This window comes from Gymnoscopelus braueri, assembly GCF_963280865.1.
Source record: "Gymnoscopelus braueri genome assembly, chromosome: 16".
NCBI classification, from domain to species: domain Eukaryota; kingdom Metazoa; phylum Chordata; class Actinopteri; order Myctophiformes; family Myctophidae; genus Gymnoscopelus; species Gymnoscopelus braueri.
The window spans coordinates 9,473,631-9,488,672 of record NC_137616.1 but is presented as its reverse complement, the minus strand read 5'-3'; the positions used below and the strand labels follow the sequence as shown (position 1 = coordinate 9,488,672).

The following is a 15,042-nucleotide window of genomic DNA, read 5'->3' as shown; positions in this document are numbered from 1 at the left end:
AACTATAGAACAGGTAGGTCAGTATCTCCTGATAACGCCTAATGAATGGTCTGAAAATCGCGGGTAGGTCAGTATGTCGCCTAACTTTGCCCATTCAATGGTCTGATAAAACGTGATCATGTCCCATTCAGTGCATTGACAGCATTCAAAGCCGGTCCCCTGTCTTCTCTTTCCCTGTTTCCTATCACACTCTACTGAACTGAAATGGGAATAAAGGCAGAAAGGCAGAAAAGCCCCCCCAAAAAAACTAAAAGTGTGTGGACAAGGATGTGGAAAATAATGATGGAAATTTAACATCCTTAAGGATTATGCAAAAATAATTGAGATAAGATCAAATAATTGTGATACGGTGATTGTGACTTCTTGTTTGTTCTCCTGAACCGGTTCCTGTGTCACTGTGCCCAGAGTGTTGGATCAGCCTCTGTTGTCAATGTGGTCGTATTATTACTAGGGCTGTCACTGTCACCATCATGACATGTTAATTGTCCTGTATAATTGCGATCGACGATTTAACCCATTCAATCCGGGAATGCATCTGTGTCATTTTAGATTTTAGCTATAGACATTATTTTATACTTCTCACGAAAACTTGTTTTTCAAGATTTCAGCATGAACATTTTAAAAAGGCTTTTATCAAGAAATTTCGTTTTTAAGCATTATTAACAAGGTCTTAAGTGTTTGTGAATATTAATATACAAATATTTAATGACAATTTAACACCTTTTTTGAGCATATTTTTCAAAATGTGTCCATAAAAATCTCATAACCGCAACAGTCTGAAAACGTTCAGACCATTAGGAAAGCTAATCATTTTGCAAAAAAAAAAGTATGGATTATTAACAGTCATGCGCCGCGTTTCACGCTTGTGGATCTGCTACTTTTGTGTAACGCTGTAGTATGATGAAGTAGGGCGTTCATTTCCTGCAGGAAATGAACTTAAAATGAACTGAAAATGATGCATCTGTATGCATGCATTCAATAGCCTAAGAAATCTTGAAATGACACAGATGCGTTCCCGATCTTAATGGATTAGACTAGAGCAGGGGTCTTCAACCCATAGATTTCATAGATGGCATCATAGACTTGTTTGACAGCACTAGATCATCGGTGTTAGTAAACTTGACCTTTGGCTCTGTACTTGGTATGCTCTTGTTTTTCCTTCTACACCAAACCTTTTTGCCAGCCGATCTGCAAGCTCAAGATCTAAGCTTGTAGATCTGCTATTTTCGGCTAATGTTCCCCTCAGAATAGGGATGCTAGGGTTCAAGTGGTTAAAGTAAAAAAGAAAATGCTATCACACAAAGATTTGTACTTTTTAAGGATTCAAATTCAAAAATAGCAAAAGTAGCAGATCGATAAGCTTAAAACGAGCTTGTGGATCTGCTACTTTTTGATACTTTTGTGTGACGCTGTAGTGTGATCAAGTATAGGGGGTTAATTTATGAAAAAACACAAAAAGTTAGAAAATGGAAATAAGTGGTTTTCTTCCCGACAGCGACAATATGGACGATCTGCTGCAATTCAAACCAGGCATCAGAAAATGGGCGAAGAAACGTGGCATGATTGCCAAACGGGTTTGGTCTGAGTATTTCAGAAACTGCTGATCTACTGGGATTTAGGACTAAATACAGGACTAAATTATGCATTTAGGACTAAATGCATTGAGTTGCTACCATATCGTCTCTGTCGGGGTTGAAACCTGTCCAAAACTGTTACTTTTCAGGATTCAAATTCAAAAGTAGCAGATCTACAAGCTCAAAACGCGAGCTTGTGGATCTGCTACTTTTGATACTTTTGTGTGACTCTGTAGTATGATCAAGGAGGGTGTTAATTTTCGGAAAAAACATTTAAAATAATGGAAATGTGTTAATGCCCGACAACAATATGATTGGCTTATTATAAATGTGTGTTAACGTGCGGTTGGAGAGGTGTGTCTTAATAAAGCGGCCGGTGAGTGTATGTATATCAGCCAAACCGATATACCGGCGATAACCGATCTGGTGCAGGCAGCGGAAGGTGTGCCCAAGGTCGACTACACACACACGCACACACAGACACGCGCAGTCGCACACGCACGCATGCACACGCACGCACGCACGCACGCACGCATGCATGCACGCGCACGCACACGCACACAGCAGCCCTGCCGTTCTGTAACTGTGTCATCTCTCAAAGACAAGCTCCCTAATGAATTCAAAGTGACAGATGACCCATCTCTGTGATACTACTTAAACGTCCCTCTACGGCTCCATGGCAACGGAACCCGACCAAGCACACTGCTGGTGGAAGAAGTACTCCAATGTGTATTTTTTACTTAAGAGTAAAAGTAGTAATACCACAGTATAGAAATACTCCTATTTCTTTCAAAAATATTTCAAAATGTGTCAATCTTTCAAAAATAGCAGATGTACAAGCTCACAACATGTTTCTTATCTCTTTCTCGTGCACACACACACACACACAAACACACCACACCTCACCCCACCCCACCACACCACACCACACCACACCACACCACACCACACCACACCACACCACACACACACACACACATAACTGTGTATAGATGAAGTGTAAAATATGGCTTAATTGGTTAATGCATGTTTTGTTTACAAAGTAACTCGTAAACTAAAGTTTTCAAATCATTATAGTGGAGTTAAAAAAAGTACAATATTTGTCTCTGAGATGTAGTTGAGCAGAAGTATTTAAAGTATTGGAGTGTGCCCACACCCTAGGTGGGGTTGGCGAAAGGGCCTTTCTGTGTGGAGTTTGCATGTTCTCCCCGTGTCTCCGAGGGTAGGTACCCTCACAAAAAACTTGCAGTAATCCTGGTCACTACTACTGCCTCCCCCTGGCCAGCCGGGGCGCCTGATGGAGGGGAAGGGAACTGGTTGGAATAACGTGTTCCTTCCACGCGCTACGTCCAACCAGGGAAACTCCCCCCTGTCAGGTGATAAGAAGGTCAGACGGCTCTCATGCATTGAAGGAGGCATGAGCATGAGCTCGGCCCTGGCCTCCCTAGGTTGGCAGAGGGAAGGTAGTGCCCAGGATTACACGCTTAGGCATTGGCACTAGGGTGAAAAAATAGGGGTTACAAAATCGTGGGATAAAAATTGAAAGAAAAAAAAAAAAAGTATTGGAAAAAAGGAACCCAAAATTGCAGCTTTAGTACAGTTCTTGAGTAAATGTACTTTAGTTACTTTCCACCACCGAGGGACGTGGTGATAAAAGGGACACAGCGAGGGCAGGGAGGGGGAGGGGGAGGGGGGGGGGTGGCTTGTGTGCCCTCAAGAGTGATAGATGTGTCATTTTATGTCACGGCGTGTCGTGCCGCTCAACAAGAGGATTGATTGTCATTGTGAGGAGGTGACAGAGGGGACAGGGAAAGAGACCTAAATTGAACATGGCCAACAAGTTGTCTCCTTCCTTTCTTCTCCGTTTTTCTCTATCCGTGGCGCGGTCCCCAGTGGTGTCACCGTGCCAGCTGGGTCACCCAAGGCAAGGCTTTGCCCTTCGGCCAGGACATTCAGTCAGGATATCGTTGCTGTTTCAGGCAGAAACCTCTTTATCTCCATATTCTAACTTTTGTGTTTGTTCGTAAATTAATCCATTATTAAGACCGGGAACGCATCTGTGTCATTTTAAGATTTCTTTGGCTATTCCATTCTATGAGCTTGTAGATCTTTTTTCAAAGCGAACATTTGTAACTCAAATCTTTGCCTCTGGAGGGTCCCTGAAACAAAGCTCCAAACGCTCAACGTTTTGAGCTTGTAGATCTGCTACTTTTGCTATTTTTGAATCCTGAAAAGTAACAGTTTCAGACATATCATACCACGGACAAGGTTTCCACCCGACAGAGACGATATAAATGATAAATCAGACGAAGTATAAATTAAACCTGAATGTATTGGTGTTGTGTTATGCTCCATAAACCCACAGCTCCATTCAAACTATCAGCACCACATTTATTAATCAGGCTTCATAAAAAATTGAATATCAGGATTTATGACGATTCAGCTTTTCACTAAACCAGATCGATTTTTGTAGTTGTTGTTGACAAAAATGAAACTTAAAGCAGTGCTTTTGTCAGATTGATTGAAAGCTAGACAGCCCTGAAAGAACACATTTCAACTCTATTTTGGTATCCTTCACTAAAGCAGTGATTACTTATTTGTTAAAGGGGAGGGAGAGGGGGGGGGGCATTTTCACTTAAGCCCTATGTATAAATGTAATACTTATGACAAATAATGAAAATAGACAATCTACAAGCCCACCATGTGTCACAATGCGACGTGTCTGCTATATTAGCTGTTTTGGCATTTTAAATTCATTTGAAAAATGTGTGTGTGACGTGTGTCCTCCTGGAATATTTCTGCTTATAGAAGTGCTGAATGAACAGGTTGTGTTTTTGGCAGTCAGTCCATGGTCTGAACACTAAACGTGTGCATGCAGGCTTTTGTGCCAGCGAGACCAAATCGCAAAGGACAACTTACTTACTACACCATATAGACAACAATAACAGTTGCTATTTTATTTTTTTTACTGTTTGACACTGTATGTGAGTGTTTGTGTGTGTCTCGCAAACCGCTGGGCAGATCCACGGCAAACTTTGTATCACGTTTGTATTGCGTTGCGACGCGTTGTGAGCTTGTAGATCAGCTATTTTTGCCGAGTTGCAGACAGTTCCAGGATGAGGCTGGCAGGGCACTATGTCAGGCACCCTGGTATAGAGAGCACTGGTAGGAGGGGAAAGAGGTGCGCCACCTACGTAGTAGACACACTGCGGCGTGACAGCGCACCTAGCAACACTGCAGAAGAGCTCAAGACCCTGATCAGGGTTCGAAAGGTCATGAAATTCCTGGAAATTTTTGGCTATTGATTGTGTAAAAAAAGAAAAGATGTCCCAAAACATATCTAGCATTATGTGAAATACGTGTGGCCTAATTTATACAGGACGTCACGGGACAAATATAATAGATCTACATACATCATACATGTACTGTATGTTGCACCGTGATACGTTGTTAGCTTGTAGATCTGTTCCGTTTGTCACAGGACACCTTTGCTCGAGCCTGTCTTGGTGCATTGATAGAACACTGGTGTATATAGCCTCATTATTGCACCATATGATTGCTATTGGCCTGGAAATGGGTTAAAGTACTTATGAAAAGTTTAGAAAATTCATTGTTAAAAATGTGTGGGAACCCTGCCTGATGCTAGACAGGAGGGAGTGGAGATCCAGGAGTCCCGAGTTGGTGTTGTTGGCTAGTCTGCTCTCATTTTTGCATTTTCATAGAATGTTCGCCTATTATAACCAGTGGTGTAAAGTAACTAAGTACATTTACTCAAGTACTGTACTTAAGTACACTTTTGAGGATTTTTTACTTTACTGGAGTATATCCCATTTTCAATACTTTTACTTCTACTCCCCTACTTCTCAGAGGCAAATATTGTACTTTTACTCCACTACAATTATTTGACAGGTTTAGTTACTAGTTACTTTGCAGATTTAGATTATTATTACAAAACATACATTAACACATCCACCGCCAGAGGTTAATCTCATAATGTACTCACCAGTGCCAAGGTGTTTTTGTTGTTTTTTTGTTTTTTTCATGTCGCCATAGATCTTGTTAAAATCCTTAAGATTGAGCCGTGAACGGTCTGTTTACATCCGCGAGATCTCCTTGTATCTCCCAGTGAAAACCACGTGTCAAACGGGGCATCCATGTTTGAGTTAGAGCGGATTACGTTAAACAGTGAAATGCGAGGAGAAAAAACTACAGGAAGAGAATTGAGTTTCAGTTTCGTCTGTAGAATGGGAGCGGGCGTGATCGTCGAAACCGGATCCCAAATAATTCTATTTCCTGTCATCAAACCGGAAACGGAAGTGGATCAAAAAAATTCCGAAAGTGCACCCGGACCGCGCATGCGCGAAAAGACCGCAGCCCGTAGGACTACGGGCTCGGCGCTTAACCGTTGGATTTAACGGCCCGTAGAACTACGGGCCCGGCGGTAAAGGTGTTAACCACTTCAACCCTATACATTTCGGCACATTTGAAATTAGCCGATCTACAAGCTCGCAATGCGTCGCATCGCGACGCATTGTGAGCTTGTAGATCTGCTATTTTCAAAAGATTTTTATATACATTATGAACTTGTGAAAGAAGACATTCTGCACAATGAGTACTTTTACTTTTGGTACTTTAAGTATATTTTGATGCCAATACTTTTGCACTTTTGTGAATTTTGTGAATTTTGATTACCGGACTTTTACTTGTAACAAGAGTATTTCCACACTGCAATATTGATACTTTTACTTAAGTAAAAGATGCGAGTACTTTTTCCCACCGCTGATTATAACACGCCCAGAATAGGGACACTGTGGTTCAAGGGGTTAAAAGGGTGCTGAAATAGAGAAGAACTTGACATGCTTGACTGTACTGTAGGCGCAGCGTAAAGGTTAAACCCTAATGGCTAGATTTACACCGTGCAGCCATGGGAGAGAGTAGTGAAACCAGACCTTTAGACACACTTACATAGGCTTGTAACATAAATCGCATCGTCACCACGTTGGTGGGAGAGTGAGGTTGCACTTTTCAACCAGACATCTACCTAACATAATACTGTAGCTGTCGGGGAGGAAAACCTTGTATGTCCAAGACGATGTAGTTATTATTTAAGTCACAAGCTCTTTGTTAATACTTTTCATTGGTTCAATGTTTATAAAAGCCACATACACATTGAACCCATTTAATCCGGGAACGCATCTGTGTCATTTTAGATTTTAGCTACTGTATAACTATTATTTTTATACTTTGGCTATTCGCTCATAGTACGAGCTTGTAGATCTGCTATTTTTGAAACAACAATTTTTAACTCAAATCTTCATGTTTCTGGGGGGGTCCCTGGAATAACATATTTGTATGGGGATTTGCAGCCCAAACATATATCATTTTGGGGGTCATTGACAAGAAAAGGTTTGAGCACCACTGATATAGAAATACAAGTTTTTCAGAAAGATTAAGACATTTGTTGAGACATTTGACAGTTACAAATGTTCGCTTTAAAAATATATATATTCAAAGATATTCACGATTAAAAAAGAAAAAAAAATCTACAATGACAGAGATGATTGAATGGGTTAAACAATTTAACCTTTGCACGATCCTCCCATCACGTTGCATCATGACGCACTGTGCTTGTAGATCGTCTATTTTCGCTTGTACGACAAAGTAGGGCTTTCAATTTAGGGAAAAAAAACATAAAACGTTGAAATATGGAGATACAAGGTTTCAGCCCCGACTGCAAAGATATCCTAGGTGTTTACGTAACATGTGATTGAAACAGCAAAGCTTGTTTGTTCCAGGAATACGAGTTTGCATGAGTAATACGAGCAGGTGACTGTGTGTGTGGGCCCCCTGGGGTGAACTTGAACATGATCAATGTTTTCACTTCTCATTCGTCACTTTTGATTAGAGGATGGATTGACGGGACGGGTCGATGAGAGGTTCCCTGCTCTCACACGCCGGGGATCAGGTGTCACATCTGTAGCAGTAGTACAGGGTGAATATGTTTGATCCAGTGGTGGAAAGTAACTAAGTACATTTACTCAAGTAATGTACATTGGTACAATTTTGAGGTACTTTGACTTTTTCTCGATTTTATTTCCATTTTTCAATGCTTTATAATTCTACTGCACTTTTTTTTTGGGGGGGGGGGGCTTTTATGCCTTTTATTGATAGGATAATAGACTGACAGGAAATGGGGAGAGAGATGGTGGGTGACACGCAGCAAAGGCCGTCGGGATCGGGACTTGAACCCGCGACGCGCTGTCAGGCTACTTTAGAGCCTAGGTGCCTGGACTGCTAAGCCAGCGGCCCTGTACAAATCATCTTTTTTTTGCACACGATCCATCATGTAGTTTCTGTGAGAGTAGAGAGGATAGAGGTAGAGTAAGAGCAGGAGAGAAAAGAAACGACAGAATAGAGCGGGTGAAATAAACAACATTATAAGACCGTTTGAACAAACTGTCAAAAACAAACACATCGCACTGCGAGGAGTTGTTTTTTATTTATTTGACAGTTGAGCTTGTTGTGGAACATTTATCTGTGGAACCGAGTCAAACAAAGTGTAATGCCTACAATTCCAAGTGCTTGTCAGGGTGCTTGTCAGTTCAAATATGATTATTTTGGGGGGTCGCGGCCTGAAAAGGTTCGGAACCCTTGGGCTAGATCTACTTCAAGTTAAAACAGTAGTTCTTCCACCACTGGTTCAATCACCCCAGAGGGAGACAAAATGTCCTACAGACATAATGTCACCTTTCTTCACCGTCATCAGCCTGGTACCTTCAACACCCCTCCTCCCAAGCATCTTTGCAGCCTTTCTACCGCTAGACCAGTGGTTTTCAAACTGTGGATCGGGGACCTATAAGTGGGACACAGCAGGGGGCCATGGGGCTCACCGGCCGGGCTGGCCACAATTATTATAATTATTATTGTTTAAATTGATGTGGAGAGTTTAAACTATTACTTAATAAGTGTTGAGTAATCCTTCATGCTTAACATTATCTTAACCCATTTAGACCTGAGACCGACTCTAATAACACCTTCTAAATCCTGACCTTACGGGTCCATTTGGTTCTATTTGTTACACTCAGAGTAATTGGAGTCTTTGAAATCAAAAACTTTGAGAACCACTTGGGCTATATTCAATTCAAAGGAGCTTTATTGGCATGAAAAAGCATATGTTTTACGTTGCCAAAGCAAGTGTCAAAAGCCTAATAAAACAATGTAAGAAACTGTGGAAAGTAAAGTATTGAATTGAATTGAATATTTTATGAGACAGAAGTGTAAAAACAGCACGAGTACAGTCAAACACTTTGTCTAAAAGGATAACACCAAAAAAGTCCTTGAGGTCTTGTTTCCATTGGGGTCCTAGATACAGTTGGTGCTTTAGCCTTGCACCTCTGCATGTCGTCCTCCTGCTGGCTGTTAATTATGCACAGTTTTTTTTTGTCTCAACCTGTTACAGTTGCAAAGCATAGAGACTCTCCTTCCATTTGGTCCCAGGGGAGGAGGAGGGAGGAGGGAGGAGGGGGGGTGGGGTGTCATTGTTCCTGGGCCCTCACAGCAGCACAGGGCCCATGGTGGTTTCATCCATTGTGTTGCGTCTTCTCCTGTGTGTTTGCTGTAAACAGTCACACACCAGGGCGGAATGCTTAATGAAGTGCTGCTGTTTGAGAAGCTCTTCAATGAATGGAGGTGTTTTTCCTTGTAAATCAGAGACAACAGGGCTCCGCTTTCAACCCCCCACCCCCCCCACCCCCGCACGCTCCAATCAGCGCCCACGCTGAGACCTCTGGGATCAGTGGTTTCCCAAACTGTGGGCTGGGACCAGTTTGTTGGGTGACATCGCGAGGAATTATCCCCCTTTTTTACATTTCCTATATATATATATATATATATATATACAGTATATAATATATATAAAAAAGAAAGTATTATTTCGAAAGAAAAGATTTCCTGCAGTCTGACAGCTTTTTTTAGACCAGGAGACCGTTCTGCGACTGTTTTCAAACAATAAACGTGTGTGTGTGTGTGTGTGTGTGTGTGTGTGTGTGTGTGTGTGTGTGTGTGTGTGTGTGTGTGTGTGTGTGTGTGTGTGTGTGTGTGTGTGTGTGTGTGTGTGTGTGTGTGTGTGTGTGTGTGTGTGTGTGTGTGTGTGTGTGTGTGTGTGTGTGTGTACGTGTGTACGTGTGTACGATACTTGTGTGTTGAACTTGTGACCGTGCCAAATGTCACCACAAGTTACAACTATATAATAGTTTTTTTGAGAAACGACAGAATAGAACGGGTGAAATAAACAACATTATAAGACAATTTGAACAAACTGTCAAAAACATAAAAAAAACAACACCAATTTCAGAAATAGGACAATTTCCCTGGTCCTCAAGAGAAATGGTTGTTTTATCGTTAAAAATGTTTTTTGCGTTAGTAAAATATATAGGTTAGGGTTAGACATATAGAGGATAGCTTTAGGGGTTGGGGTTAGGATTAGATGGAGGTTAGCTTTAGGGGTTAGAGATGGTGTTATATACTTATTTGTGCGTTGGTGTCATGCACCGTAAATACCACAAGTGCACAAGCTCCTCACGAATTCATTTTAATCACATGAGCCCATACTTTGTCGTATGATGAATAGCAAATAAAATGGCAGATCTACACGCTCAGTTGTACATTGGCTTTATTACATTTTTTTTTTTATCAGTTTTATATTTTCTCCTATAAGCTGGGTTGAAAGTGGTTAAATCATTAACAATATCAAATGTGTGTGTTTACTAGCAAGTACAGTTTATTTGAAAAAGAGGAAAGATCCAAGCACTCAAAAAGTTATTCATTATTTTTTGAGTGCTTGGATCTTTCCTCTTTTTCAAGTTTTGGTTCCCGTTGATCCTAGAAGCACCAATCTACATTTTTAACTCAACTTTCATCTTCATTTCTCTCTCTCTCGCTCTCGCTCTCGCTCTCGCTCTCGCTCTCGCTCTCGCTCTCGCTCTCGCTCTCGCTCTCTCTCTCTCTCTCTCTCTCTCTGTGTGTGTGTGTACAGTTTATTGTTGAATTGTTAGAGAGAGAGAAAAAGAGAGGGTGGGTGTGCTAGCGAGTACAGTGTGTGTGTTTGCCCGACAGTGAGTATAGTTTATTGCTGTATCTATTATTGCTGTGTGGTTTATTGCTGTATTTATTGTTTATTGTGGTGCACTTTATTTTATTTTTTTACTTTTCCCGCACTTTGTGCTGTTTTTTACGCCCTGAATTTTCCCCTGGGAGATTAATAAAGTGTTATTATATCCTATCCTGTTTGAAAGCACCCACGTTGTGTGGGTGTCTCAAACCATTTGTTTTCCGGGAAGCCAGGAATTCACTGTCGGGTGGAAACCTTCTGGCCTACCGTATGTCAAAAACCTTCCTTTTTTATTTAATTTTGATAGTAAAAAATTAAATAGTGAAAGTAGACGATCTACTTTTGTGAGACACGCGTATGAAGTAGGGCGTTAATTTACGAAAGAACATAAAAAGTTGAAATATGGAGATACAAGGTTTCTGCCTGACAGCAACGATATGTCTCATTTTATCCAGAAGCGCACAGCCCACATACAGTAATGCCATATTTGGGATGCTTTTAACCACTTATACCCCATATACTACTTAGTTGACCGGGGTCCCCCAGGGTTCCCTCTTTTTCCCCCTCTACGCCAAATCACACCATTTTTGTGGCAAAGATTTTTGCGATTAACGATAAATGAAATGAAATAACCGAACCTGCCTACTGATGATGTCACTGGTAGGCAGGTTTTTTTTAGCTGTCCACAGCTCTCCTCCTCTGAGACACAGACTGAGTAGACAGAAATGGTGCCCTCCTATAATGAGCATCAGTGAGGACCAATTATATGAAGATATGGTTGAAAATGGAGGAAAGTGGTCCTTTAATGTTTGTTTTTTGTCACTTGCAAGTGCAAGTTCATCAGTTGAAAACTGGTGAAGTGCTCTGCTCTGTCCACAGCCCACCAATGAGACGCAGAGTAGACGGAAATTATGCCATCTTATTATGAGCATTGGTGAGGACCAAGATATGTTGAAAATGGGTGAAGTGCTCCTTTAACCCATTCAATCCAGGAACGCATCTGTGTCATTTTAGATTATTTTCTTTGGCTATTCAAAAATAGCAGATATACAGAGCTTGTAGATCTGCTATAATTTTTTTTTATCTTGGAAAGTTTGTGCAAATCTTAATTAATGAATATAATATGTTTTATAGCGAACATTTTTAACTCCGATCTGTGCATCTGGGGGTCCCTGGAACAACATATTTTCAGTTGGGGATCCGCGGCCAAATACATATCATTTTTGGGTTCCTTGACATGGAAAAGTTGGAGCACCACTGATAGCAACATACTGTAAAGGTCCTTACACACCAGGGCGATTTGTTCGTGCGAATAATACGCTTTTTTTTAAAACCTTATAAAGTCAATGCAAGCGTACATGGCGCGAAAAAGCGGAAAAGCGAAGCGAAAAAGCGTCTTTTAATTATTCGGAACGAGTCCGAATTTTGCGTATATTCGCACAATCGCCGGTGTGTTTTTTTTAAACATTTTTAGATATGTATTTGGCCGCGGACCCCGATCTCAAAATGATTTGTTCCAGGGACCCCCCCCCCCCAGAAGCAAAGATTTGAGTTACACATGTTCGCTTTAAGAATATACATATTCAAAGATTTGCACACATTTTCAGGATTTTTCAAAAATAGCAGATCTACAAGCTCAAAGCGCGGCACTCGGTGCCGCGCTTTGAGCTTGTAGATCTGCTATTTTAGAATAGCCAAAGAAATCTTAAAATGACAGAGATGCGTTCCCGGATTGAATGGGTTAAAAGTACTGTTATGTCGAAACCAAACTGAAGCTCAACTTTGTTGTCACATCACATCACAAGTTTACACCAAGTACAAAGGAGTGTGTGAAATTATTTTTGTGCAAGCTGCCCGGAATGACTGCAAAATTAGGCTACGTTGCTAAATAAAGAATACAAAATACAAATAAAAGACTTGAGGAGACAGCATTAATTAATTAAAGTATTATATAGGCTCCGTGACAACGGGGAAGTGCACTCACTTCGTCCTTGACACAGTGTGTAGTTTGCTGCTATTGTGAATAATTGCTTGTCATAATTGTTAGACCTTTCGTGTAATTTATATCAGCAGTTATTTAGCCACCCCGTTATCAGCTGTGGAGAATTGCTTTGCGTGCTTGTGCTTGACAATGAAGAGCTACTTGTGATGAGAAAAAGATGCTGGTGCTGGTTATTATCTTAAACCAGGGGTCTTCAACAGGGGGTCCGGGACCCCTAGGGGGTCCTCAGAGCTACAATAGGGGGTCCGCCAAATCTTTTTGTGATAGGATTTTTTTTTTTTACGTGAACCACTTGAACCGTAGCAAGCTTATTCTGAGGTCTACAGATCTACAAGCTCACAACGCAGCTTGTAGATCGACTATTTTTGGCAAAGTGGTTTGGTGTAGACAGAGGGAACATTTAGTATTGAGGGTTTAAGTGGTTAAATGTCTGAAATAAACTACATTGAATTACACAACACTGATGACAGTCAATGAGTCATGGGGGTCCCTGCTTCATCTCTCTCTCAGCTAAGGGGTCCTTGGCCTAAAAAACTTTGAAGACCCCTGTCTTAAACCCTATACTACTGTATACTTCGTCGTCTATACTTGGGCCCCCTCCTTTTTTCCCTATACACCAGGGGTCTTTTCAGGCCAAGGACCCCTTAGCTGAGAGAGAGATGAAGCAGGGACCCCCACTACATTAGGGGTGGGACGATATATATCCCGCGATAAATAATCGATATACTGCCGAAAAATATCGATATAAAAAAAATTAGTTTGTGATACGTTGTTTTTCCTACTCTGTATTTGTGTAATGATGATTTTGAACTGTTTGGTGCTGTTTTATGTGTTTATGAATTGAATACAAGGACTATCGTGATATATCGTTGGTGAATTTTCATGCAATATATCGTGATATCGCAATATATCGATATTTTCAGATATCGTGATATATCGTTGGTGAAATTTCTTGCAATATATATCGTGATATCGCAATATATCAAACATCGTCGAATATCGTGATATATATTGTTATCGTGGGCCTAATATCGTGATATATATCGTATCGTGAGGTACCCATATCGTCCCACCCCTACACTAATAATTGTATAAAATTGTGTTGTAGATTAAACTTTTTCATAGATTTCATGGATCACTTCATTGACTATCAGTGTTGTGATGCACTGGCCGCACTGCGCACTGGCCAATACAAACTAATAGGTGAGTGCGCTCCCGGTGCGCATTTCCGAACGCACCCTTAGTAAGCTTGACCTTTTGGCTCTGTACTTGGTTTGCTCTTTCTTCCCTCTACGCCAAACCTCTTGGCCGAAAATAGCCGATCTACAAGCACCTAGCTTGTAGATCGGCAATTTTTTTATGTTCCACAGAATATGGAGGCTAGGGTTCAAGTGGTTAATGTAAAAGAAAAGATCCTATCACACAAAGATATGGGTGCCCCCCTGTAGTAGGGCATTCACAACTAATGATCTTTACTAGTCGACTCATTTGACCAAGTAGTAGTCGACTAGTCGACTAGTCGAAATTTACATTAAAAAAAAAAAAAAAAAGGTTTTTTTTTTTTTTTTTTTTTTTTTTTCAACTATTCGACTAGTACCAACGAAGTCGACTAGTGGTTATACTAGTCGACTAGTTGGTGAAAGCCCTACCCTGTAGTAACGCTGAAGACCCATGATCTACACCAAATCTCTTTTGGTCGTATATCTTTCCTGTGTTTTCTCCTTGCTCTCCGTCTCTATATCCCCCCCCCCCTAAAAACAAGGAATTATGAAGCTTGCACAAAAGCTTCTTTACACCTGTAAACCTGTGATGTGCCAATAAAATTATAGAATTAAATTATATCATAATAAAAGTTGACGATTAATTGTCATTGCGATTAACGATTTAATTGTGTTTTTGCCATTGAACATTGGAACATATGAATAAAAAGAAATTCAGTTAGCCTTTTTAGGCTTCGTAATTGAAAATTGCACAGGGCAGATATGACAAATTTAACTTAAATATACAAAGAAATTATTGACATATTTAATCATTTTATACATGTAAAAATAGCAGAAATGGCTTACAACGCGTAACGGGCGTATGTGACAGGCCTATCCACCACCCCACAGTCGGCGCCGATGATATAATACCTGTTTTGACTGAAGTGTGTTTTTTCTTTTCTTCCCCCTGTTCACAGTAATGGAGTGGGGTGACGACGTGAGGCCTATCTGTGAAGAGGAAGCCATGGTCATCGTCAACCACCAGGCCACAGGGGACGTGTGCACGCTCATGATGTGCCTGCAGGACAAGGGCACGGTAAGGACAATGACATCATCGCTCAGCAGCAGCAGCAGCATGTCCCTGTTAGCATCATG

The 15,042-nt window shown here is 41.0% G+C and overlaps 1 protein-coding gene across 1 annotated transcript in view; it reads left to right on the top strand.

The window, feature by feature from the left end:
* The window catches only part of lpgat1 (lysophosphatidylglycerol acyltransferase 1), a 96,917-nt gene that overhangs the window by 16,857 nt on the left and 65,018 nt on the right, over window positions 1-15,042 (top strand). Inside the window, exon 3 of the mRNA XM_080454150.1 lies at window positions 14,865-14,983. Within this exon, the coding sequence (XP_080310276.1) occupies window positions 14,865-14,983 (119 nt within the window). The remainder of the gene's footprint in view (window positions 1-14,864; window positions 14,984-15,042) is intronic.